Consider the following 25463-nt stretch of genomic DNA (forward strand, 5'->3'; position numbering starts at 1 on the left):
TAAGACCCTATCTCACAACTAGAACAAGAACAAAGGGGGAGAGGATGAAGATAAGTAACAGAAACCCAGAGGTCATGTCTCAGGGGTTTTATTGCCATGAAGAGACACCATTCCGCAGCTCTTCAAAAGGAAAGCATCTCATTGGGTCTGGCTTACACTTTCAGAGGTTTAATCCATTATTGTCATGGAGAATAGCCGAATCCGGGCAGACTTGGTGCTGGAGGATGGGCTTAGAGTTCTGCATTCTGATCCGAAGGCTGCAGGAAACTGTAATCCAGCCACACACTGGGCATAGCTTGAGTATATAAGACCTCAAAGCCTGTCCCCACAGAGACAAGCGTCTTCCAACAAGACCACGCCCCCTAATAGTGCCATTCCCTATGGGCCAAGCATTTAGACACATGAATTTATTCAGGCCATTTCTATTCAAACCACCACAAGGCATAAGGAGTAATTCTCTGTATTCTGAGACTCTGGCTACAGCCAGTGGGAAGATAAAGACCCCCCTACACACTCCCCAAAGAAATACAATGTAAAGAATTACTTTTTGAGTCTGGGTGTGGTGGCACAAGTTTTTAATCCTAGCATTAGAGAGGCAGAGGCAGTCGGATCTCTGAGAGTTTGGGGCCAGCCTGGTCTAAACCTTGTCTCAAGAAACCAAATTTGACACAAAGGACACACACAGGCCCGCTCCAGCCTGCTTACCCCCTTTTCCTTGCCACCTATGTTACAGAACGAGTCACCTTTTCACGATTCCCAGAGAAGATAGGGTCAAATAGAACGTTCAGAACCTCGAAATGAAAACCTGATCCCTCCTACTTTCCTTCTTTTTTACTTTTTTCAACAGCAGCGGGAAGCCTTCTCACAGAAAAAGTAGCAGCAGAATGTACCCAAAGTAGTTTCAAATGCGGCAGAGGAGGGTTGGGCAAAGTGCACAACTCTTACAGTGCACGCACACTACCCGAAGAGATGGTCCACGGCCGCAGGTGAAGTCCCTAGCACCCTCCGGAGATTAGAATCATTAGTGAGTGTCCTCCAAGCCTTCGTGTCATCTTGGATAGTTTAGGGATCTGAGCTGGGGTCGGGGTTGTGCCCCTCAACAGCCGTGTCCTTTTCAGACTGCTGACCCATTTAGAATGAGGACGTCGCAGCAGAACGGGGTAAGGAACTAAATCACTGTGTCACACCTTCAAAACAGCAAGTAGGTTCCCGCGTGGTGACGCTCATCTGTGAGTTCCGCTTTCAGGGGGCCGAGGCAGGAGCAGCTCAGGGAATTGAAAGCCAGTCTGCTCGCTGTACAGTGAAACTATGCATCCAAGTGAAGAAAATCAAACAAACCCGAAAATACCCACTCAGGTTCTGTCCCATAGACCTCGGTCTGAGTTGGCGTGGAGATCGGGAAGGAGCTAGATGCATCCGAGTTGGGGCCACCCCGAAGAACCAGACTGGGCAGAAGCAAGGTCAGCCGGGCGAGCGCCGGGACGTCTCCCGCGAGACATTGCCAGGGCGCGGCGGGCGTTGCCAGGGGCGACGGCGCGGGGCTGCGCAGGCGTGATGAGGGCGCGCTCGCCTTGCTGCCGCCTCGCCTTTCCCTTTAAGCTTAGGCCAGCCGCGTCGCCGCTTCATGAATGGAACCCACGTGACCAAACATCATGTGACGTCTGAGGAGCGGCGGCGGCGGCGGCGGATTCTGAGCCCGGTCCGGCCCGGCCTTCCCAGCGCGCTTGGCCCGGCCCGCGCAGGCGGCCAGTCCTCCTAAGCCCCTGGCCCGGACCCTTCGCGCCCGCCCCAGCCCCGCGCAGCCCCGGAGCGCGCGCGCGCGGCCCCGCCCCAGCCCCGCCTTGGCCCGCCCGGGCCCGCAGTGTGGTGAGTGCGCGGGGCTGGGGCGGGCGGCGGGGCCTGGCCTCGGGGTTGCGGCGCACCCGACGGCGGCGCGTGCCTCGGTTTCCCCGCCAGCGGAGAGCCGGCTGTTCGCCGGTGTCCCCCTAGAGCTGGCGGACCGGGCGATCGCGAGGCTGGGGACGGGCGTGCGCGCGGCGGCGGACCCCGGGTGCCCTGCGGGAGGCGCGATTTAAGGGCGAGCTGCGCGCGTCTGCCCGGGTCAGCGGGGTGGCCGCACCGAGCTGCTGACTCATCAGGTGTCCGTCGGCTTCCGCGCGGGCGGGGTCGCGCGCAGGCCCACAGGGGAGGCGGCGGGGAGATCCTGCTGCGCGGCTTGGGCTCGCCACGCGGGTGCGAGCCCAGCGGAGACGTGCTGAGTCATCAGCATGAGGTCACTCGGTGCTCCTGCTGACGCTGGGCCAGGGCGGGGGGCCCGGGCCGGCTATCGGCCGGTCTAGTCGGGAGACAGGGCTCGATCCGGGCGGTGAAGGTCGGGCCGGGATCCGGGGTCGTGTTTAAGTTTGACGGACCTGTGAGTTGGAGGCAAAGGCTCCGAAGGAGGCATTGCAGGGGCGCGCCGCAGGTTTCTCCCGGGGTGGAAGGTAAAGTCCCAGGCGTGCGCATCCTTGCCTGGCACTTGGGCTCCTGGCCCGGGTCCCACAACTGGGGCAGTTCCCCAAACCGGGAGACCGATCAGTGTACGCTGAGGGGAGGAGCTTAGGTGGGCCGAGCCAGCTCGTCTGGGAAGCAAGCTTTCCTTCTCAGTGACCCTGAATGGCCAGGCTGCGTCGGTCCTAGATGGGGAAGACCGGGAGGCAGGGAAGAAGGGTTTGTGGCTTGAAAGAAGCTGGGGTCAGCTCTAACCAGCTAAGGAGAGCAAAGGGTGGATCTAGGCAGCTGGTGAGAGTTTTTGAGGTGCAACCATGGAGCAGAAGATGTAGTTTTATTTATCCCAATGTTATTCCTTTCAGAAGAGTTTGGGGTCCCACTGTTTCCTAGAGTTACCAAAAAGTGTGTGTGCCCTGTTGGCTGTCTGGAGACTCTTGGGAGGTGACAGCTTTGTGGGGTGTGGCTGAATGGCTGTTTACTGACTTATCTGTCGTGAAGGTTCTTGAACTCCATCCTACTGCTTTCCTTGCCCAGGGATTCATGTCTAGACTGTGCTTAGCTTGTGGTTTGTGCTAAGGGATGTCCCCTTAACCCTGAGCCCTGAGGCTGCTCATAGGTGCAGTGTTTTTTCATTTGGTGTGGAACTTGCCCTATGAAACTTCAAGGTCCCAGAAAAGTGTTAAACTCTGGAGGCACTGTGCTTCAGTGAACTTAGCGTTTTCCGTTCTCTTCAAACAATGTCAGTACCCGAAGGAGAGAAGACCTAAGTAGGGGTCTCCTGCATTGAGGTTTACAGGCAAGGTTTAGCAAGGAAGGGTCACTATCTTGCTTGAGACTAATGTCCAGATTGTCCAGTGTGAGAGGACAGAGGTGCCCAAACCTTTTCTTTAAGGGTCAGCCTGAATGAGTGGTCCAGAGCCCCTTGGCGTCTTAAGTCTGTCCATGGCTGTGAGTACTTGGAGGGCTGAGTTGGGAGGCAGCAGGTCCAGATCAGCTTCTCTGAGCTTCTTCCTCAGGCTCTGGAAAGTTCTCTAAACTGTATCCCTCAGCACAGCTGTCCCCCAGAACTGTCTGCCTAGTCACTGTGTCCCTAGGTTTGCAGAAGCCAGGCAGGTAGCTGGAAGCATTGACTTTCCTGAGACCTGCCCTTCCCCCTTAAGCACACATGCGTATAAACATGCACACACACTCGCTCTAACACACACACACACACACACACACACACACACACACACACTCTCTCTTGCGCACCTTTGATCAGGAGGCAGTTGGCTGCACTTGTGCTGAGTTCAGGCCTTTGGTGGAGGTAAAATCTGTTGAGAAGGCACTTTTTAGCTCCCAGCCGCCACACTCTGCACTTTCCTGTGCGATCTCAGGAAGTCACCGTTTTGAGCTCAGTAGTCTGTATGAGGGAAGCTCCTGCCAGGACTGTCCCCTCACCTCAATTTACGCTCCTAGTGTGAGTATAGGGCCAGATGCCCTTCAGACCTCTAGATCTGAGTTCTGCCTTTCTCTTTGATCTAGCAGGACTGTTGCCTCTGAAAATGCTCCTAATCTAGTCATGTAGATTTAGTCCTGGTTTGCTTGCTCAGTGTTTGCATGTAGCCACACCTCCTGTTCAAAGCTAAGAGCAGTAGGGTAAAGCTAATGAGACCTCATTAGTTCCTTTGATAAGATGGACCAACTCCCCATCCAGCACATTTTTGCCTGAAGTGCTCACAGCCTTCAGCCTCCTTTCGAGACCTGCAGCAACCTCACCTCCCTTATTTCCCTGCACCTAACCTGGAAAGGAGAATGTGCCTGTGGGACTGGTGGGTGTTGGGCTAAGTGGGGATTCCCAGCCTAGGTACACAAGAATGTCCTTGGCAAGACTTTAGAAAGCTGAAAATGAGGTTGAGCCCGGAGGGGCGGCTGACTGTAGGAGGGACCTGTTTTGCTTTTGTTCCCTGGCCCCGTGGTCACTGACCCTAGGCAGAGAGCCAAAGACCAGTCAGTGACCCGAAGGGGCTGGCTCTTGCCTGCTTCCAGCTAACAGTGCTTTTCCTCTGCTAATTGTGGGAGACCTTGTGAAACACCCTGTGTTGGGTGGGGCAAGAGTACAGGATGCTGCAACCAAGCCACAGGATGGTTACCCCATCTGTAAAGGAGATGAACGGGGAGGACTGGAGGGGCCTGGGCTCAGCTCCTCCCAGCCGGATTGCCTGCTACCTGGAAGGTGAGAGGATTCCCAGTCAGCCAGTTAGAACAAACCTGATCCTCTGCCAGACTGAGGCAGGAAGCAACCTCCTACCTAAGTCCTAGAGGGAGAAAGGGCTTTCTTTTGTCCTGGGCCAGCTTAGGGAACATATATGGGAAGTAGGACCTTGGAATACAGGGTCCCTGGCTGATCCTTGCTTGCTGTTGGTCCCAGTAGTGGGTCTCCTGGGGAACTGCTGGCTGGCCAAAGGAACGGGAGAACCGCTCAGGAAGGGAGGGAGGCGATCCGCTGAGTCAGCATGACTCGCCAGGAACAGGGCGCTCTGGGGCAGCACTGGGGTTATTTTTAAAGCTCAGCTTCCTTCTAGGCTTGCCCCTCCTGCAGCCCAGACCTTCTAATCTCTCTCTGCTCCCTTTGTCTTCTGCCTTCACATTGCTCCTGCTTCTTCCCTGGGAAAAAAATCTCCCGACCTCCACCTGGCTCTCTAGGGAAAGGGCCTTCTGAAGCAGCCAAGCTCAGGTCAGGTGAGGGGCAAGGTTCTGTGGGCTGAGCACCAGGCAGCAAGCTTCCTGTTGGGGTGTAAAAGAGTCTCAGGGTCCTGACCTCTGCTCTGTGTCTTGCAGAGTGCCTGCTCACTGTGTCCCCCGGGTTATGACGACCCCCAATAAAGGAAACAAGGCCTTAAAGGTGAGTAGAGAGGCTGGGCTTGGGGTGCGTCGGGCTGGGCATGCCTACTCTGCCGTGACCCTGTGTGCTGTGCCACTCCAGGTGAAGCGGGAGCCGGGCGAGAATGGCACCAGCTTGACCGACGAGGAGCTGGTAACCATGTCGGTGCGAGAGTTGAACCAGCACCTGCGAGGCCTCTCCAAGGAAGAGATCATCCAGCTGAAGCAGCGGCGGCGCACACTGAAGAACCGGGGCTACGCGGCCAGCTGCAGAGTCAAGCGGGTGACACAGAAGGAGGAGCTGGAGAAGCAGAAGGCGGAGCTCCAGCAGGAGGTGGAGAAGCTGGCCTCGGAGAATGCCAGCATGAAGCTGGAGCTCGATGCCCTGCGCTCCAAGTACGAGGCCCTGCAGAACTTTGCCAGGACCGTGGCCCGCAGCCCTGTGGCCCCGGCTCGGGGTCCCCTTGCTGCTGGCCTGGGGCCCCTGGTTCCTGGCAAGGTGGCTGCCACCAGCGTCATCACCATAGTAAAGTCCAAGACGGATGCTCGGTCATAGGGACACGTGCAGTTGCCAGGCAGGTCTTTGAGGGGCCACTAGGTGCGTGGCAGAGTTGGCAGCCCCGTCCCTCTTCCTTTCATTTCCCTTCCTTTCTCCTCTCCCTTCCCTGTTTCCTTCCCTGCAAAGCACAACCTGCACCCAGGGGCACTAGGCTGAGCCCCTTGATCATCTTCGTTGTCACGCCTGTGTTTCGTACGTTGGGATCAGCCAGTTCAACAGTGATGTTGGGTTGCCCTTAACCCCTTTGTACCAAGGCCGTGCAGGCTAGGAGTCCAGAGTGGGCACTGTGGGAGTGGACGAGAGTGCACGTGGGCAAGTGTACTGGGCTTAGGGCTGCCCTTGTCTCCCTGGTGGTCTGCAGTGGGATTTGAGCGCTTTCCTTTCAGAAGTCCAGTGGGTCTCTCAGCTTAATCCAGAAGGAAGAGATGGGCTCTGCCCTGAAAAGTGGTTATGTCTTGAAGCCCCTGGGTGAATAGGCCACCAGCCTGGGCACTGGGGCGGGAACCATGGTGCTGGAGCCTGGCACAGTGCACCGGACAAGACCGAATTGCCGGTTATGCGTGTGGGTGGAAGGTGTGTCTGTGTGTCCGATGGGTCCGGTGTCACTGTTTACATGACCTATTTGTGTGGTTATATAGCCCTTTATTTAAAAGAGAAGTTCCTTTTACGGAGTTATTAAATTATATGTTTAAGAGCTAAAACGAAAAAAAAAAAGCTGCAGAGTATTTATAAAATTGTCTTAAAAAACAAAAACAAAAACAACAAAAAAAAAACATTTGACCGTATACATGGAAAAGGGAAGAAAGTATAGTAGAAACTTTGCTAGTTTAAAAAAAAAAAATCCCTTTCTTGTAAACCTGGGGACAGCGCTGTGGCTGTTGGAGTTTAGTTTTTATACACAGAGTTATCAGACATTACTTATAAAACTTAGTTTAAAAAAAGAAAAAAAAAAAAAAAGCCAAGCTGCGAGCCTACCGGAGGCCGTCCTCTTTGATATCTCTTTTGCAATTGTACCGAAAGTGACTTACTCCTTTCCCTTCCTGCTTCCGTCTTGCCGGTGCCGTGGTGTTGTCCGTGCCTGGTGAGGTTTTGTGCAGCCGTAAAGTGCTGGTGCTTCTGGTGACCTTTGACCTGTGGCTGTCCCTGTGTTTTGTGTGTGTGCGTGTTTTTTTTTTTTTGGGGGGGGTTTGTTGTGGTTTTGCTTCTGCGGGCTTGCTGGACCCGGGCAGGACGTACTCCCCTGGGGGTACCGGGACCTGCCTGCAGCTTACCTTCTGCTGCACTTCTCCATTCCTCTGCCATGTGGTCCCTCTGAGCCTTGGCTTGGCATTGTGGGTCTAGGGCTTGGGTTAAGGCAGTGGCAGAGTAAGTGAAGTTGGGAGCTATTGGCCCCCACGCTGCTTCCACATCCACCACCTCTGGCCCTGGGTGGTGACATTGCAGGGACCAAGGTGTCACTGTGGGTGCCCACAGGGCTGTGGCCTACCTGTCCTTGGCCGTCTTCCTTCTGGCCTCAGCTTAGTTCCTATAGGCTTCGTTGGGGTCTCCGCCCCCGGGGCCTCCCTTGTGGGTTGAGAGATCTGTCACTCACGTGTTTCTGAAGCCCAGTTCTGTGGGGTGTTGTTTCCCAGGCAGATTGTTTGGGGGCCCCACTGCGGGCAACCATTCTTCCCTGTGTCACTGTGAGAGCCTGGAGGCCTCCACCATCGCCAGACAAGGGCTTTGGCCCTAGGGCCAGGTCTGTTCTTCCCCAGTGTCCGCAGCTCTTGGCTCTGGGCCCTCACTCTGCCTCCTTCAGGATCTGCGTCTTCCAGGGATCCGCTGTTCGACTTGGAGGTGCTTCTCTGCAGGTTCCAAGCCTGCCTCCTCACCCTACCTTTCCAGTGGAGGCTGCCCACCTTCCAGGCTTGGCTCAGGAAGCTCCTCATAAGCGGATACCCACCTGCAAGAGGCTACATCCCTGTGTGGGCGGTCACATGGCCTCCTGCTGACATAGCTGGTGTCTTCTCTGGGGGCCCTGGTTCCCTGAAAAGCACAGAAATGTGGTCTGGTGAAAGGAAAGACTGGCCTGGCAGGCCTTTACCTCGTAGGCAGCGGGATTTTCACTCAGTTTGATGCAACGTGCAGGGCTCTGGGAGCAGGACCTGTGCCACCCTGGCGTTTTGGTGGGCTACTATGGCTCAAGGTGCTCAGACAGTCCCATTGATGCCTGGATCGGATATGAGTGGGAATCTGGACTGTTGATTCTGAGTTACCAGGTGACCTCATCCCCTCCCTTTGGTTCTGTGACTATCCAGATGAGTTGCTGGTGCTGCCTGGCAGCAGAGCTGGCATGGATCGTGCCCATGCCTGGAGGATGAGAGGCTTTCTGAGTGTTTTGGTACTGGCTGGGCTGCTATGTAAAGCTGAGAATGGCCCAGTGCCTAGGTCCAGCCTGCTGGGAGGATGAGGAAGAGGAGGCTGGGTATGTGTTAAACAGGAGTAGTGGGTCTTTTGCTTCTGAACAGGATAGAGCCATGCTCAAGGCTTTCAGGTTTGCAGCATCCGCTTCTTGAGTCTGGGGAACTTTCCCTGTTGAGCCAGCCCTGCAGCTCCACTCCCTGTCCCTTCCCCTTGATTTCCTGACAGTAAATCCTGTGTCCAGTTGTGACTGTTGGCTGTTTCTCTGATCATTGTTAATTCCGTTTTCCTACTGTGAGGGTGTTGTGTTTGACTTTCTGACACAGCGAATGGAGAGCTTGGGCTGAGGTCAGGTCTCCCAAACTTCTCTGCTAAGTAAACCATAATGTGTGACTTCCCTCTTCCCTTGACTTTGCCTGACTCCTTCCTTGGACATGGACACTCAGATTTCAAAGAAAGCCCACAGTTTCCTCTGTAGAGTATGGTCCCAGAGAGTCCCCCCTGCATTGTGTGCAGCGGGGTGTGGTGCCTGCCGTGCAGGGAGCCAGTGGCAACACTGTGTTAACAGGGATCACCACCACCCAGCTTCCAGCAGGCTGGCCTCAGCTCATCTTTTAGTTCTGTGTGTGCTCTGTTAGCCTTGGTGATGAGGGCCAGGGTTTGCAGCTTTGATAAACTACTTGGAGATGGTGAGGCCACTTCCCTGCTACCTCCCTCTCTGGTGTGGCCACTTGGCCAAAGCTCCGATCCGCAGCTGGGATGTCTGAGCCACAGCCTGCTACACTGTTTCCGCTCTGGGATCTTCTGAGTTACTTTTTTAGGCTGTGGTTTAGTGAAAGGAACCAACACATTAACAATCCCCCCAGAAGCCACTGAATAATTCTTGGCATGTTTTCTCAGTGTCGTTGGCCGCCTGGTTTGGGAGTAGTTGCGGAACAGAGGACAGATCAGTACCATACAGAGGCATGGGTTCGATGGAGCTGCTCACAGTTTGCCTGTTCCTGGCATGTGCCCTGGGTGTGTGCTATACCTGCTGGGCCAGCTGCACACATATGTACCCTGCCCCTGGAGCAACAGCATTAATATAGCACTGGTGTCTCTGGAAGTGTGAGGTAGAGTGTTCTAGGAAGTGTCCCTGATAAGATTTCCTTGTTCTTTAGGGCCCCGGTTGGGCTTTTGGCCCCTCCAGCAACTTTATGCCCCAACCCCACCTTTCCTCCCATTTTCTGTCTGCTAGTCTCTGAAGCCTTTAACCAAATGGGAATGGGTACAGAAAGCCTTCTCCTGGCAACTTAGGGCAACAGGACAAGGGCTATTGTGTGTCCAGCTCTGTTGGTCTCCTGGTGCTGAGAGGTGTGTCCAAGCAGAGTTGATCAGCCCCTGCCTGCCCTGCAGGGCTGAAGCCAGGGGGAGGTTAGTAGAGAGTACCCTAAATGGGGTGAGGTTCCTTCAACATCCAACTGAGGAGGTGTGGCTGCAAGGTGAGACCCTGTCTCCTGTACCTGGGTAGGGCCATAGGGGATCTGGCTGCAAGGTGAGGCCTGGACTTCGCATCCGTGGAGAGCGATCAGTCACCTGGCCTCAGCAGGCAGCAGCCTTGGTGCCCACCCGTGCCCTGCGCAGTATTTATTGCTAAATTATTGTCCAGGAGGGGCGGCACTGGGCCTGGCCCCCCGGGTATTTATTGCTGTACATAGTGTATGTTTGTGATATATAAGGTTTTCTTTATTTTGTATATGATCAATAAACGCCTTTTAAAGAGATCTGGTGGTATTTCTTTGAAACCCCGAAGGAGCAAGGGAGAGACCAGGGTGGGAAGGGCGAGCCGGAAGGGGTGGAAAGGGCCGGGCCCGCGCATGCGTCCCTGTAGCTGCCGGATGAGGCGGAAGCGGAAGCCGGAAGCGCAGTCAAAGGAGCGATGGCAGCCGGTGGCGGTCTGAGCCGCTCGGAGCGCAAAGCTGCCGAGCGGGTCCGGAGGCTGCGGGAGGAGCAGCAGCGGGAGCGCCTCCGCCAGGTGAGCCACTGCCGTGCCCGCGCTCGAGCCGGCGCGCGCGGTCCCTCACCCGCTGCTCGTCCGTAGGTGTCACGCATCTTGAGGAAGGCGGCTGCAGAGCGCAGCGCGGAGGAGGGCCGGCTCTTGGCCGAGAGCGAGGATCTGGTGACCGAGCTGCAGGGCCGAAGTCGGCGGCGTGAGGGCCTCAAGCGCCGCCAGGAGGAGGCGAGTCGCGGGCAGCGGGTGCTGGGCGGCGGGCGGCAAGCGGCGAGCGGCGGCAATAACCGGCCTGGCTCCTATCAGGTGTGTGATGACCCGGAGGAGCTGCGGAGGAAGGTCCGCGAACTGGCCGGAGCTGTCCGAAGTGCCAGGCACTTGGTTGTCTACACGGGCGCTGGAATCAGCACAGTGAGTGAGGGCCTGCGCGTTGCTTCGGGTGTGGGGCGCCCCCTTCTGGGATGCAAACTCAGGCTGTACAGTGCTGGAGTTCAAATGCTCGCTCACCTTTGAAGTAACTTCAAGGTGTCCTTTCTCAGAGACCCGAAACAATCCTAGATTTAAGATTTAACTAAGGCAAAGTGACAGTGGTGGCACAAGCCTTTAACCCCAGCACTTGGGAGACAGGAGGATCTTTGTAATTTCAAGGTCAGCCTGGTCTGCATAGGGAGTTCTAGGTCAGCCAGGGCTAAAGAATAAGTCAATAAATAATAATTAAGCTAAGTCAAAGAGTTACAGAATGCGTAGTTTCTGACTGCCAGTCAAACATGGAACAGTAGTAGGGCATAGTAGCCAACTGCCTGCTAATGCCTTCTCCCTTAAAGTGCAGACAGATTGATCGATCCACGTGATGTGGACAAACTGGAGCCCTAGACTTTCTCCTGAGCCTGTACTCCTTGAAGAAAGATAAATGGAAAACTAGTGTTGAGTCCCAAATCTCCAATCTCAGGACTCAGGAGGTGGAGCCTAGTAGAGGAGAAAGATCAAGATCAAACTCTTGAGAGCAGCCTGGCTCAGAGCTCGATGCAAGACCCTGGCTCAGGAAAAAAAAAAAAAAAAAAAACAACAACAAAAACGAAACAAAACAAAACAAAACAAACCCCAAAACAGACAGAGTCCTGGTACAATAGGTACATTTGAGAAATGCTGTCCTCTTGACTCTGAGAGCTCTCCTGGGAAGGCTGAGGGATGACTAGCTTTGAACTTGAATATTTGACCCCAGGTGAACTCGGCTTCTATTCTGAGAAGCCCTGAGGTGGTCTGGAGAGATGGCTCAGTGGGTAGTGTGCCTGCTATGCAAGCATGAAGACCCGAGTTTGGACTCTCAGAGTCCATGTGAAGAAGCTGAGCAGTGCCACACTCTGTAACCCCCAGAACTGGGAAGACAAGCTGAGAAGCCTCCCTGAAGCCCGCTGGCTAGCAGCCTAGCCAGATCCACGATCTGCAGGTGCAGTGAGAGACTTAACAACTACAACAACAACAACAAAGGTGGGGGAGGCAGAGAAGGCTCACTGAATCCTTAGGCACTTGCCACCAAGCCTGGTGCCTGAGTCTGGTCCTCAGAGCTCACACAACAGAAGAGAACTGACCACCACAAGGCGACTTCTGACTTCTACTTGTGCATCATGACCCTTGCACGACGTCCCCTTCGCAAATGTGTTAAGAAAAGAAAATAATTAAGGTGGACAGTGAGCTTCACACACCGACACGTGTAACGCACGCCTCTACACACATGTGCACACATGCAAACATGAATACAAACACAGACACAGACAAAAGAGGACCTTTGTTACAAAGGTAGCAGCCAGCAGTCATAAGCAACTATAGGGCCAGACACAAATGCCAGAGCTGGGAAGCCCTAGTGTGGCCTTGCTGCTGCGGTGGCATTGAGTAGGGCTCTGCAGGGAATTGTGGGGGCAGTGGCCCAGGAGCATTTGCTGCTTCATCTCAGACATCAAGGACAGCAGCATGTGGGGCCCAGCCCTTCATAGCCATGTGATGATCCAGTTAGGACTCTACAGCAGTAACCCTGCAAACCTAGTGGCTACTGAATACCACATGAGGCTCTTAAACGCGGTCTAAGCACCTTTTGAGGTTCCTCGATGTATTGAAATTAACCTGCCAGGGCGGGCACTTCTCTGCTCTTAAGCAGCAATGTATACAGGGCTTCCCCAGCCAGGATCCAAAGACTCCTGGCTTCTAGATGGTTTTCTTTTTTGTTTTTGTTGTTGTTTGTTTGTTTGTCTCTCTTGGAAAATGACTTAACACTCATCTGTCTGTAGAGGTTTTATGTTAAGTTGGAATAAAAACCTCAGAGTCACAGGATGTAAGTGTGTGGACAGAGCGCTTCCTCCCGGGGCTGACTTTGCTAAGCATGACCTGCACTCTAGAATCTGTTCCTTCAGACACTGATGAGCCTGACCAGTTGTCCCCTTCTGTGTTCAAGACAGATGTGGACACAGCTGCTCACTGTTAGAAAGGACCCTGAAGTAGGGTAGGGTTCTCTGTCTGCTATGTCGAAGGGTGAGCTGGCCCAGGCAGGACAAGAAAGTCATTTGGATGGAGGGAAAGAGCCGTACTGGGGTGCATCCCACTTGAGAGTTAGATAGGTCAGAAGTGGATGGGACAGACACTGATTTATAGGCATGTCCTCTGTGGGGTTTTCTGTAATTTATAGGCATGTCCTCTGTGGGGAATTCTGCAGTACCTGTGGTATCTTTTTTTGTCTGAATGTGCAGGCAGCTTCTATCCCAGATTATCGGGGTCCTAATGGAGTATGGACACTGCTTCAGAAAGGAAGGCCTGTGAGGTGAGCTTGTCACAGCTTTCTCCCACAGTTAGAGACAAGCTGCATCGTCTGGCCGCCCTCTCACCTCTGTTTTCTCCAACCGTACAGTGCTGCCGACCTAAGCGAAGCAGAGCCTACCCTCACCCACATGAGCATCACACGTTTGCATGAGCAAAAGCTGGTAAGAAAGCCGGCTGTGGTGGCGCACGCCTTCACTCCCAGTGCCTGGGAGGCAGAGGCAGGGGGAGTCTCTGGGTTCATGGACAGCCTGGTCAAGAGTGAGTTCCAGGACAGCCAGGGCTGCACAGAGAAATTCTGTCTTGGAAAAACAAAACAAAAGAACAAAAACAAAAAGCTGGAAAGAACCCAGAGCTATACCTCAGTGCCCAGGTGGGAAGCCATCCTGCCTCCTAGTCAGCCTTGTGATAGATAAATAGTCCAGTAGCTAAAACACCTGTGTGCTTCCTGCTCCGCTTTCTCTTCGAGTAGCTGTGGTATTCAGCTTCCATTCAGGGCCTTTAGACGACAGCCTAGCTTCAGAGGAGGCTCGACAGAAACCTTCAGAGATCTGCTGAGCAAACAGGGAAGCAGATATGCCCAGGCTCTGGGGTTTGGGGGAAGGGACATGAAAGATGATGGATGACCCAAGAAGTTATCGATCCAAGGTGTGTTTGTAGTCCTGCCCACCCTATGTGACCAGTGCCCCAAACTGCCGATCAGCTTGCAGGACCAGGACAGATGCTTGCCCTCCTAGCTGCTCCCAGTACATCAGAGTTAGTAGAAGAGAAAGAACATGGCGCCTCTCTACCTCAGGGCTCTCCTGAGTTGCCTCCTTGTTTTAGGAACCTTGTCCCTTGTCCCTGGGCTCAGAATAACTCCACTGCCGCAGGGCGCTTCCTCCTGCCACCTTACTTACTGCCACCACGTTCTGTCTTCCAGGTGCAACACGTGGTGTCTCAGAACTGTGATGGGCTCCACCTGCGGAGTGGGTTGCCCCGGACCGCCATCTCAGAGCTCCATGGGAATATGTATATTGAAGTGAGCAGTACCGAGGGGGACCTGGGGCCTGGGTGACAGGCAGATCTCACTCACTGTGCCCTCTCTCTCCCAGGTCTGCACCTCCTGCATCCCTAACAGAGAGTATGTACGAGTGTTTGATGTGACCGAGCGTACTGCCCTTCACCGACACCTGACAGGCCGGACCTGCCACAAGTGCGGGACCCAGCTTCGGGATACCATTGTGCACTTTGGGGAGAGGGGGACGTTAGGGCAGCCTCTGAACTGGGAGGCAGCGACCGAGGCTGCTAGCAAAGCAGACACAATCCTGTGTTTAGGGTCCAGCTTGAAGGTATGTGCCGACAATATCATGAACTCGCTGTGGATTGAGCATGTTACTGGCTTGCCCCCCCCCCCCCCCGAGCCATCAGCCATGAGCGGGCGGTAGGTTTGCGTTTTAATCATCCTCCTCTCCTCTGTTGTGTCTGCCCACTGGAACAGGTACTAAAGAAATATCCCCGCCTCTGGTGCATGACGAAGCCTCCAAGCCGTCGGCCCAAACTCTACATCGTGAACCTGCAGGTAACAGCGGGTGCTTAGAGCTTCCTCCTCAGACCCGGGGCTCAGATGGGAAGAGCCGGGGAGATGTGCTTCTCGTACATCTTGAAAGTCTTGTACAGGTTCCATTGTGTTCCTGGGGAGGGGTGAGCCAGTTTGCGGGGAGGCCCTCATCTGCCTTCCTTGTGTTTAGTGGACCCCGAAGGATGACTGGGCTGCCCTGAAACTCCATGGGAAGTGTGATGATGTCATGCAACTCCTCATGAATGAACTGGGCCTGGAGATTCCGGTCTACAACCGGTGAGTGGGCGCAGCGTGCCCCCTGCATTCCTGCCCCTCCCCTCCCGCTCCGTGTGATGGGCCGTGTCTGTCTGCTATGGGCCTCAGAGGGACTGGCTGAGGCGAGGCTCCACCACACGTGCACACTCTTACCCCCCTGACTGGGACGGTGCCCAGAATCTCTGAGGAGAGGGGGATCTGCCAGTGTGCTCTACAGGATGCTCCCACAGATGGTGTGCAGCCTGGGTGGACAGCCGAGAGGGGTGAGGACTGCAGCTCTGGTCAGACACAATCTCTGTCCTTGGTGTGGGGATATTTGGGGAAAACTGAAGCAATTTGCCTTGATACAGAATTGTGATAATTTAGACTTGGTGTGTATATTGAGTGAAAAGTTTACACTTTCTTTCTCTGTGAATTTTCAGGGTCTTATAGGGGAAATCAATAACTTCTTTTAATCAAAGGGTTCAAGAAATTAAGGATCCCTTCACCTCTGGGCCTGGCAATTCTTGTATGTTATGTTTGTGGTGTTCTGTGACGTGGGCCTCTCCTGTGCCACATTGTTGATGTTGTTGTTGGTTGTTGTTGTTGTTGTTTTTTTTTTTTTAACATTAACTTAGCTCATTTTTTAATCAGTGCTTACTTTTATCTTACGTTTATAATATGTGGTTCTACATTTCAATCAGACACATGATTTCTTCATGGTGTAGTCTGTAGGCCACACCTCCCCAGTCAACCGGCCTCTTCCCGCCCCCATCCCTGTCACACAGTCTGGGAAGGGGAAAAGGGTCTGGTCCATCTGCCCCTATCCATACAAGTGAGAGACGGGGCCCGGAGTTGCTAGCAAGTTATCCTTGGAGGTGGAGCCATCCTGTGGCTAGCACTACCCCTTCCTACGTGTGCAGCTCCCACCGACAGTGGGTGAGACAGAAGAGGCTGTTGAGCAAGGGCTGCTGCTGCCCTGAAGACTTTCCCCTGCAGCTTGGTGTCCCCTGCAGCTTGGTGTCACTGACGCTGCTTCCAGCCAAAGCCCAGATTAAGACATAGGTGGGACGGCAGGCGGCCTCAGACAGCTTTCCTGTGCCTGGGAGGGTTGCGATTCGAGGGGTTTTCAGACCTGCCTGATGTTGCTTTTCTTTCTGTTAGGTGGCAGGATCCAATCTTCTCCTTGGCGACCCCTCTCCGTGCTGGCGAAGAAGGCAGCCACAGTAGGAAGTCACTATGCAGAAGCAGAGAAGAGGCCCCACCTGGGGACCAGAGTGCCCCCCTTGCCTCAGCTCCCCCCATCCTAGGAGGCTGGTTTGGCAGGGGTTGTGCCAAGCGTGCAAAAAGGAAGAAAGTGGCATAGCCCGGAGTTGACAAAGAACAGTTGGCACTTTGCAGATGGCTTGACCCTTGTTCAGGGACCCCGCCCGTGTCACCGTGAAGGCGAGAATGCCCCCTCCGGCTCTAGTGGGTGACGCTTCACAGTGACGGTCATCTTTAGCCATTTGTCCTTGTGGAAAGCCTCTCTTGCACTGCTGTGACTGCCCCGCGATGGGCTTGATCTTCAAGGACACCTCCCTTCTGTTCACCCCTGTACAAAGGTGGCAGCAAGGCCTCTGTGAGAAGAGCTCCGGCCATTCCCAGGCCTGGCCAGCAGAAGAGTCCACCACTGCCTTACCTCACTCTCCAGGCTAGTCTCAGGGCCTCCCTCTTTCTACTCCTTATCACGTACAAGTGTTCACTTTATAGAAGCCTTTTTCTGTATTGGGTATGCGGCACAGAGAGGATCTAAGCCTCCAGTCTGAGCAAGTCTTATTAAACATCTCTATTGCTTTGGTGTCCCGATGACTGTCACACGCACCACCGAGGTGCCTGCATCCAGGCGCTTTTGAAGAACCCAGCCCCTTAGAATGCTTTTGTTTGGTTGGTTGGTTGGTTTTTTTTCGAAACAGGGTTTCTGTGTGTAGCCCTGGCTGTCCTGGAACTCATGAGATACGCCTGCCTCTGCCTCCCAAGTGCTGGGATTAAAGGAGTCGCCACCACTGCCCGGCTCCTAAGAATGCTTAAGGCACGGGGCGAGCTGCATGCACACTTGTGGTACTAACCTGCCCTGTTTGCCTGTCGAAAGTCAAATGCCAAAGCCGGGCCACCTGCGACACAGACCATTGGTCGCTCGAGTTGGGCGGAGGGGGTGTGGCCCGGCTGGGGGCGGGGCCCTGGGTGACGCACGCCATTGGCTGCGCCAAGCGGGTGAGACCCGCGTGAGCACGCGCAAGCGTCGAGGGCGGGGCGACGGTACTGTGTGTCCCGGGAGCCGCCAGGGCTTTGCGGGGGGCCTCTGGTGCCATGATCCGGAACGGGCACGGGACTGCCAGCGCTGCTGGGCTGAAGGGTCCGGGAGATCAGCGCACCGTGCGGGTGTGGTGCGATGGCTGGTGAGTGGGGCGGCGAGGGGAGGGCGGTCACCAGGACGTCACGCACCGGCCGTTGGCGGAACCGGAGTCTTCCGAGGCCGCACGAGGCAATCTGGCCTCCGGTCACTTAGGAGTATAGCGTGCAGACACGGGTGCATCAGACGGTGCGCTCCCCGAAAACCGGAAATGCGGCTGTCTGTTCGCCTTGGGCTTTTAGCCAAGTTACCAGGGCTAGAAGGCCGTGAGCTTCTCTGGCATATCAGCCCGTGACGTCTCTAAGAAAGTCCTGGAGCTGTCAACAAGCCGGATAGATAGATGTTGGCCTTTCTATAACTTACCATCTTCAGCCCCTCCTCGTGCCTACCCCTGGTGGATGAGAGACATTCGGAATGGTCAACAGGGCTCCTCAGGGCATTCAGAGCGGAATAGGCTAGACTTTGTGCGTTTCTTGTTTGTCTTTGGTTGGTTGCTGAGGATGGGAACCATATAGCCTTGTGTGCTATATGTACAGGCAAGTGCTCCATCACTGAATTACAACTTAAGTCCCCTTCGGTTCTTTTGCACCTGAGTCACCAGCTTTGACTTCGTGTCAGTGGACTATGACCTTGCCCCCACCATGGTACTGGGCCCAGTGCCACAAGCCCAGATGCAGACTCTGACCTTTGATCTAGCCCTGCCTGTCTAGTGGGCACAAGGGCTGTCCTGGAATTTGCCCGTTATCATGTCCCACTTCCCACCCCGTGCACTGTGTTGTTGACCTGATGATAGCTCATAGGGTTCTTGAGGAAACAGAGCAGAACCTGTGGCCCAGCACTGGCCCATGGCGAAGAATACAGGTGGTCCCAGTACACACTGGGACACCCTCGGTGCCCAGCATGTTGCTGGCTTCTGCATAGCTTGACCTTGACAAAGTGCTTGTGCTGTGCCCCGACCTAGATTTGAGGGTAAAAGCAGGTGACAGGCACTTGTTCTCTCAGAGAGCTAAGCCAGCCCTGGGGGTGGGGAACTGTCCACCTGTGTCCGGGTGGAACAGTATCTGCTCCCAACAAAGGACTGGTCTCTTGTTTCCAAGCTTGAGTGTGGCTTGTTGATCCAGGGGGACTATTCTTGTTTAGGGTGCAGGAGGTTCCATATTCAAATCCTAGACAAGCTCTTGTATCTTGTGGGCTGGGAGTGTAGCTAGCTCAGCTGGTATTATGCTGGCTCAACATGCACAAGGTCCTACATTTGTTTTGTAGCACCCAACAGACGGCTTTGGGTGGGAATCTCAGCAGATGGAGTCAGAAGGGTCGAGAGTTGAAGGTCGCCGGGCGTGGTGGTGCACACCTTTAATCCCAGAATTTGGGAGGCAGAGGCAGGCAGATTTCTGAGTTCGAGGTCAGCCTGGTTTACAGAGTGAGTTCCAGGAGGGTCAAGAGTTGAAGGCCGTCCTTGACTTTATAGTGAGTTTGAGGCCAGCCTGGGCTACATGAGACCTTATTGTCTTTAAAAAAAAAAAAAAAAAGGAAAAAGAACCGAAGCAGCTTGAAATGCCTGCCCATAGCAGGAGGCACCAACAGGGCAAAGGCAGTCTAAGCCGTGGGAAATGGTTAAGCATCTGCCAGTGAACAGCTGTCTTGGGAGCTCACCAGCCAGGCCTTGTACCTGAATTTGCCACTCTTGCTAGACCTGGCACCGAGTCCTGCCCTAGGTCCAGTACTTAGGGTATGGACAACTGAGAACCGACTTCTCTGCTGTAAGCCCAACACTCCGGGATCTGGGCTAGGAGCCCTGGTGGGGGCCTCTCAAGGAGCAGTGCTGCACCCCACACAAGACCCTCAGTCTTCTGTCTGCCTGTCTGCTTGTCTGTCCTCACAGCTATGACATGGTGCATTATGGCCACTCCAACCAGCTACGGCAGGCACGGGCCATGGGGGACTACCTCATCGTGGGCGTGCATACGGATGGTAAGGTGGGGGCCGCTGTGCTGGACACTTACTCCAATGGATTAAGCCTGCAGGGCACGGGGTGGGGCAGGGGGTTGGGCAGAATGGTTCCAGCATACTTCCCTAGAGCACAGTGGTGACTCAGGGAGCTTAGAGAGTAACATAGCCTGGTACCAGCTATAGAGAGCTGTGGCAACACAGGACAGCTGTATTGTCTGCCCCTACCCCGGTTCTTGAAACAGAAGAGACTGAACCCTCTTCTTAGTTAACCAGCAGATGCCCCAAGCACACGCGCTGGCCAGAGAACAATACTGTTGACACGGGGTCCTGCCTTGTGGGCACACCATTTGCACACTGTGCAGCCTTGAGACCCAGACTCCTGGATATCACTTACCTTGTCTTGTCCTTTTCTCTGTCCCTAGAGGAGATTGCCAAGCATAAGGGGCCCCCGGTGTTTACTCAGGAGGAGAGGTACAAGATGGTACAGGCCATCAAGTGGGTGGATGAGGTGGTGCCCGCTGCTCCCTACGTCACCACCCTGGAGACACTGGACAAGCACAACTGTGACTTCTGTGTTCACGGCAGTGAGTGGGCAGGGTCTGAGGTGGGGGCTGGGCAGTCAGCCCTGCTGACCTAGTCACAGAGACAGTGGGCTTTTCATCTTGGCTCATCCTATACACATGCAAGGAAGCTCTGGGACCATCCCCAGAGCAGTGGCAAAGGGAAAGGGGCCCCTGGGGGCTCTCAGTTAAGAATCCCTGTTTATGCAGGAGAGATGGCTCAGCAGTTAAGAGCACTGATGCTCTTCCAGAGGTCCCAAGTTCAATTACTAGCAACCACATGGTGGCTCACAACCCTCTGTAATGGGGGTCCAATGCCTTCTTCTGGTGTATCTGAAGACAGCAATGGTGTACCCACGTACATGAAATAAATGAATAAATCTAAAAAGAAAAAAAAATTGCCAGGCATGCATGGTGGCTCATGCCTTTAATCCCAGCACTCAGGAGGCAGAGGCAGAGGCAGGCAGGTAGATTTCTGAGTTCGAGGCCAGCCTGGTCTACAAAGTGAGTTCCAGGACAGCCAGGGCTACACAGAGAAACTCCAAAAAACAAAAACAAAAAAACAAAACAAACAAAAAAAAAACCCAAAAAACAAACCCTGTTTATGAGCCTAGTCTGATGACACATAACTATCATCATTAGTACTGAGGAAGCTGAAACGGGACATTAAGTTCTGGATTAGCTGGGCAGTGGTGGCCACGCCCTTAATTCCGGCACTTGGGAGACAGAGGCAGGTGGATTTCTCAGTTCAAGGCCAGCCTGGTCTATAAATAAAGTAAATTCCAGAACAGCCAAGGTTAATCAGAGAAGCCTTGTTCCAAAAAGAGTTCCAGGTTGCCCTGGGCTACATAGGAAGACACGCCCTGCCCCCTCTCAAAATAACAACAAAACAGAAACAAATCCTCTTCTGTGTGCCTGTGTCGCCTCTAGATGACATCACGCTGACCGTAGATGGCCGAGATACCTATGAGGAAGTGAAGCAGGCTGGGAGGTACAGGTAGGTCCAGGGAGTGGGGCTCAAGAGGAGACCCCCTGCCTAACTCTCCTTGCTGCTGTGTTGACATACCCTGCAAGGCATTTGGGCCCTCCGTCAGGCGTGGAAAGTGCAGGACAGCATGCTTTGTGTGATCAACCCCTGGGCCTCTGCGGTGCTACCAGGCAGAGCTCTGCCAGATGGCAGCATTCTCGATCAGCACTGTTTGTAGGACATCCGTAGACTCGCAGACTCAGTAGTCTCAGGTGCCCCTGGAGAGCTGCCTTTTTATTTTAATTAACTGTAATTCAAAGAGCCAGCTGTGGCCAGTGGTTCCTATAGGGACGGAGCAGCCAAGAATGCATATCAGGGTTTGAGCCTGAGTGTAATAGAGGCCAGAGGGAACAACATTGGAATGGGGGCCAGAACTGGTGTGTTCTCAATGTGACCTGCCTACTCCCTGGAGTTACGTTGTACAGTTGAGTGAGCCCATGGCTCCTGCCCCAGTCTGGCTTTCTGTTGTGGGTGGTCCTGGGTTAGGGTTGTGTCCCCCAGGTGGCTTCTGCCTATAGCAGAGCCTCAGGATTGTCCTGGATGAAAACCTCCACCTTACCTCTGTCCCAGAGAGTGCAAACGCACCCAGGGTGTGTCCACCACAGACCTCGTGGGTCGCATGCTGCTGGTGACCAAGGCCCACCACAGCAGCCAGGTGAGTCCAAACGGATGGGGTCTGGGATACGGTCCCTGGTCTAAGGACATGGGGGAGGTGGGTGCGGGGGTGCACCACCTAGCCACCCTCAGGTTTATCCTGTTTCTCTGCCTGACCACCCCCTTAGTGGGCTCCAGGGCCATGGCGTGCTGGTTCCAGGGTTGGCAGTCAGGAGGGCAAGGTCCCTTAGTTTCTTGCCCTTGTGTGCAGGAGATGTCCTCTGAGTACCGGGAATATGCTGACAGTTTTGGAAAGGTGAGTACAGCCTGGCTCGCTGAGGCCACTCTGGAAATCCAGCTGACATTCCCACCCACCCGTTAGGCATCCCATGGGGAAAGGTTGGCCCAAAGCTTCAGTGTCTGCCCTCCTCCCTCTCTTTCCCAGTGCTGACCAGGTACTGACCATCAGGCTTGGCCAGCTAGTGGATGCTGGGAGGGAGGACAGGCAAGAGGTGGCCAGTCCCAGCAGCCACTTCTTGGAGGAGGAGCAAGGACTGCCCACCTTACAGGTGGCATCTAACCAAATGGCCTGGCCCTCTCTCCCTTTGTAGCCCCCTCACCCGACACCTGCCGGGGACACACTTTCCTCAGAAGTCTCCTCCCAGGTGACCAGATGGTGGCCTCAGGGTGCCGGGTCCCCCAGAGGGCTGTGTCTGCCGGCCACTGGGCTCTGCGCCTGCTCCTGGTGGTGTGTTGCCAGGCAGAGCTGGTGTTGACTGCAGTATCTTCTGTGGCCACCGGGTGGAGCCACAGTCCTGCTAGCTACAGTGGTCCTGCGTGGCCTTACCATGGTGTGTCCCTGCCCCTGCCCCAAGTGCCTGCCTGGACACAGCCCCCAGCTGTGCTGCTGGGTTATTGGCAGGCTGGGGTTTGGGGGAGTCCAGCCTGTAATGCTCTGTGCAACTCCCATCACCCACACCTACGACAGGGGCACAGGGAGCCCTGGGCCCAGAATGAATGACCAAGGGGAGGGTACTGGATGAGGGGCACACATAGAGGCCTCTACCACTGACTGGTTCCTTCTCTTGACTAACAGTGCCCTGGGGGGCAGAGCCCCTGGACAGGGGTGTCCCAGTTTCTACAGACATCCCAGAAGATCATCCAGTTTGCTTCTGGGAAGGAACCCCAGCCCGGGGAGACGGTCATCTATGTGGCTGGGGCCTTTGACCTGTTCCGTATCCTCTGCTGCCCGAAGTCATGCCCCAGAATGGGACCCATAGCCTCCAAGGCTCTAGGGTTGAGCTGGGTTGTGGTGGGTGCGGCCTTCACCAGGGAGAATGGCACGGGGTCCCTTGGGTGCCCATTGCTGTTACCTAGCCTTCTTTCCTCCTCTTCATCCATGGGGCTGGGGATGGAGCACAGGGCTCCGCGTATCCGAGGCCAGTGACCTCCTGCTGAACTACAACCCCAAGTCTTGCTCTCTTGAGACAGAATTTTTCCTGTGTAGTCCAGGCTGACCTAGAACTTGCAATACTCCTGCCTCCGCCACACAAGTGCTGGGTTTACAAGAGAACACCATGATACACAGCTAGTTACTGCTTCTTAATCTGGATATAGACATCGGGCACGTGGACTTCCTACAGGAGGTGCACAAGCTAGCCAAGAGGCCCTACGTCATCGCCGGCCTACACTTTGACCAGGTCTCTGCCCTCCTCCTTGCTTGCTTCTCAGCACCCCGTCAACTGATGGGCCATGGGGTCCCTCAAGGGGCCTTGCTGGGGTCAGTGTTGGGTACAGGTGGCCTCTGAAGGACTGAGGAGGCTCCAGGTGCCTGCGAAGGCAAGCTTGGCTCTCTTCTGGAGTCCAGGACAGCCCTGCCTAGGGTGTTCCTATGAGAGGGGGCACTTTTCCCAGCTTCTGCCCACGACGGCCAGCTGGGAGGGAAGGCACCATTCATTTGAGGTCCTCCAGCTGAGCCAAACTCACTGGCCCTAGGAAGTAAACCGGTACAAGGGCAAGAACTACCCCATCATGAACCTGCACGAGCGGACTCTCAGTGTGCTGGCCTGCCGGGTAAGTGAACTGGGAATCAGGGCTGGGCGGCTGGGCCCTACTGGGTGCAGTTTCTTTCCCCTGCTGGAGGAGTCTGAGGGTCCCCTTTGCTCACTGGCCCTGGCCGTGCCGCCCTGCCCTCTGGCTCCCCTGGCCTCCTCTGCCACCCTCTAGCCCTCTAGCTGGCCAGGGATGAGAACTGAGTGAGTTGCTTCACTGGCTGTGTTTCCTCAGTATGTTTCAGAAGTGGTGATTGGGGCACCATACTCTGTCACAGCGGAGCTCCTGAATCACTTCAAGGTGAGGCTTCGCTCAGAGTTCTCTTGAGCAGACCATGATGCTAATGTTCCTAGAGGCTCTTGCCTGCTTCAGCCTGGGCCAGTTTTTTTGGGTTTGAGCTAGCCCTAAGTGGTTGTCAGTGGTGGCATAGCAACTCTGAAGAAGTTTAAGTCTCCCGACCTTGCTCCCTTTCCAGGTGGACCTGGTGTGTCATGGGAAGACAGAGATTGTACCCGACAGGGATGGGTCTGACCCCTACCAGGTGGGTTGCCCGGCTTGGGCTGCCTCGGGGAAGTAGGTGTAACCATCCTTCCTGGTGTTGGTCTCCCATGGGTGGAGGGACAGCTGGGGGTGTCTCTGTGGTCAGGAGACCTCTCATCTTCCACTTCTCTTCCCATTGAGGCCTCTAGGAGCCCAAGAGAAGAGGCATCTTCCATCAAATTGACAGTGGCAGTGACCTCACTACAGACTTGATTGTGCAGAGGATTATCAAGAACAGGTGTGTCCCCTCCCCTTCCCTCCCCTGTGCAGCCTCCCCCCCCCCCCCGGGTTGGCAGTGGGAAACCCCCCAGTATTGGAGAGAACCAGCCTACACCCGTCTGGCCCCAGGCTGGAGTATGAAGCACGAAATCAGAAGAAGGAAGCCAAGGAATTAGCCTTTCTGGAGGCCACGAAGCAGCAGGAGGCGCCGCCTGGAGGGGAGATTGACTAGCTTCTGACCCGGAGATGTTGTTCACGCCCTTGCCCTGTGCCCACCTCTTCTCTTCCTGCCCAGCTCTGCTTCTGTGTCTTGATGTCAGCTCACACAATTCCAAAGGAAACTGGCCTTGCTGAGGGTGCTGCCTGCCTTCGAGGCACCCGCCTTGCAAGCAGGCTCTCAGCCCTCCCCTCTGAGCTGCTCAGAGAGGGTAGCTAGCCCAATGATGTGGCCCATGGGCAGGATAAGCAGACACACCTGTGACTGACTGGAGACGTGTTGCTGTGTATCCCGGGCATCCATGGGTTCCAACTGCCACTGCCCCAGTCTTGGCCAGGGATACCCCTCCTGCCTGACTGGAAGCTGCACATCTGCCCACTGAGCTTTTGTGTAAGGTCCAGAGGCTTTGGGGACCTCTGTTCCTGGGCCATCCTGCCCGTGGGCACCCTCTACCTTGGGGCACGTTCTAGCACCCCATTCCTGACTCCTGGAAGATGCACTTGCCCCGACAGCTAGGCAGCACAGACTGCCTGGTCCTCCTTGTACCTCAGTGGCTCAACTGAATAAAGCCTTGTGGGAAGCGCTCTGTGGGCTCCCGACCCCGGGAAGAAACTGGAACCCGTCCAAGTCCGCCCACAGCAAGAGCTCTTAGGAAAGGGAGGGAGAGCTGGGCAGCTTGTGCACATCTGAGGACCCTGATGGGTGAAGTCCAGCAGTTGCTGAGGACCCCAGAGCTGCCTCTTGGTGGTTGATTGTGGGGAGACTGGCTCAGTGATGAAGCAGCTGACAGGAATGGCGAGGCCCAGCTCCCAAACACGGATTCTGGTGCAGCTCTGTCCCATGCCAGGTGTGGCTGATGAGGCACCACAGAGAGGAGAATGAGAGGTGCTCAGACGGGAGCTCAGGTACTCGGTGGCGCCTGCCTCAATCACACCTGTGTCTGAGGGAAAGCAGGGCAAAAGAAACAACTGGGGCAGAGCTCAAGTCTGCTGCCCACTTGGCTCTGTGGCC

At 55.1% G+C, this 25463-nt stretch overlaps 3 protein-coding genes across 14 annotated transcripts; all 3 read left to right on the forward strand.

The window, feature by feature from the left end:
* Positions 1–1638: 1638 nt before the first annotated feature.
* On the forward strand, positions 1639–10074 carry Mafg (MAF bZIP transcription factor G). Of its 8 annotated transcripts, none has more exons than XM_085829357.1 (4): positions 1880–4705; positions 5176–5206; positions 5311–5374; positions 5456–10074. In XM_085829357.1, exons 1-4 carry the CDS (start codon positions 4594–4596, stop codon positions 5906–5908), a joined length of 660 nt encoding a protein of 219 aa, XP_085685483.1. In that variant the 5' UTR covers positions 1880–4593; the 3' UTR covers positions 5909–10074. The 8 variants fall into 8 exon arrangements, with proteins under 8 accessions (XP_029339283.1, XP_029339285.1, XP_085685483.1 ...); XM_085829356.1 differs by having other exon boundaries at positions 1880–2138; positions 4552–4705; positions 5311–10074; XM_085829359.1 differs by having other exon boundaries at positions 4604–4705; positions 5176–5211.
* Positions 10075–10189: 115 nt separating this feature from the next.
* On the forward strand, positions 10190–16736 carry Sirt7 (sirtuin 7). 2 transcript variants are annotated; one of them, XM_021177891.3, is made up of 11 exons: positions 10190–10325; positions 10392–10529; positions 10608–10712; positions 13040–13110; positions 13198–13270; positions 14029–14127; positions 14201–14437; positions 14587–14667; positions 14837–14943; positions 15825–15966; positions 16066–16736. In XM_021177891.3, exons 1-10 carry the CDS (start codon positions 10230–10232, stop codon positions 15964–15966), a joined length of 1149 nt encoding a protein of 382 aa, XP_021033550.1. In that variant the 5' UTR covers positions 10190–10229; the 3' UTR covers positions 16066–16736. The 2 variants fall into 2 exon arrangements, with proteins under 2 accessions (XP_021033550.1, XP_021033549.1); XM_021177890.3 differs by lacking the exon at positions 15825–15966.
* Positions 16737–17177: 441 nt separating this feature from the next.
* Pcyt2 (phosphate cytidylyltransferase 2, ethanolamine) lies at positions 17178–25036 on the forward strand. 4 transcript variants are annotated; one of them, XM_085829352.1, is made up of 14 exons: positions 17179–17339; positions 19176–19264; positions 19666–19827; positions 20734–20800; positions 21401–21485; positions 21699–21740; positions 22036–22089; positions 22521–22659; positions 23042–23124; positions 23420–23497; positions 23711–23776; positions 23952–24017; positions 24166–24254; positions 24365–25036. In XM_085829352.1, the coding sequence occupies exons 1-14, from the start codon at positions 17251–17253 to the stop codon at positions 24465–24467; spliced, it is 1212 nt and encodes a 403-aa protein (XP_085685478.1). In that variant the 5' UTR covers positions 17179–17250; the 3' UTR covers positions 24468–25036. The 4 variants fall into 4 exon arrangements, with proteins under 4 accessions (XP_085685480.1, XP_085685478.1, XP_085685479.1 ...); XM_085829355.1 differs by having other exon boundaries at positions 17183–17339; positions 21696–21740; XM_085829354.1 differs by lacking the exon at positions 22036–22089 and having other exon boundaries at positions 17178–17339.
* Positions 25037–25463: the final 427 nt, after the last annotated feature.

This window comes from Mus caroli, unplaced genomic scaffold (assembly GCF_978045245.1).
Source record: "Mus caroli unplaced genomic scaffold, Mus_caroli_1 scaffold_13, whole genome shotgun sequence".
Classification (NCBI taxonomy): Eukaryota; Metazoa; Chordata; class Mammalia; order Rodentia; family Muridae; genus Mus; species Mus caroli.

Excerpts from the sequence above, each read along its gene's own strand:
- Pcyt2 (XM_085829355.1), top strand. The coding sequence starts at position 17,251 with ATGATCCGGAACGGGCACGGGACTGCCAGCGCTGCTGGGCTGAAGGGT. Across the intron at positions 19,828-20,733 it reads TGACTTCTGTGTTCACGGCA|ATGACATCACGCTGACCGTA; the intron begins GTGAGTGGGCAG and ends TGTCGCCTCTAG. Across the intron at positions 21,741-22,035 it reads ATGCTGACAGTTTTGGAAAG|CCCCCTCACCCGACACCTGC; the intron begins GTGAGTACAGCC and ends CTCCCTTTGTAG.
- Sirt7 (XM_021177890.3), top strand. The coding sequence starts at position 10,230 with ATGGCAGCCGGTGGCGGTCTGAGCCGCTCGGAGCGCAAAGCTGCCGAG. Across the intron at positions 10,326-10,391 it reads AGCGGGAGCGCCTCCGCCAG|GTGTCACGCATCTTGAGGAA; the intron begins GTGAGCCACTGC and ends GCTCGTCCGTAG. Across the intron at positions 14,668-14,836 it reads TCTACATCGTGAACCTGCAG|TGGACCCCGAAGGATGACTG; the intron begins GTAACAGCGGGT and ends CCTTGTGTTTAG.
- Mafg (XM_085829356.1), top strand. The coding sequence starts at position 4,594 with ATGCTGCAACCAAGCCACAGGATGGTTACCCCATCTGTAAAGGAGATG. Across the intron at positions 4,706-5,175 it reads GATTGCCTGCTACCTGGAAG|GGAAAGGGCCTTCTGAAGCA; the intron begins GTGAGAGGATTC and ends CTGGCTCTCTAG. Across the intron at positions 5,207-5,310 it reads TCTGAAGCAGCCAAGCTCAG|AGTGCCTGCTCACTGTGTCC; the intron begins GTCAGGTGAGGG and ends TGTGTCTTGCAG.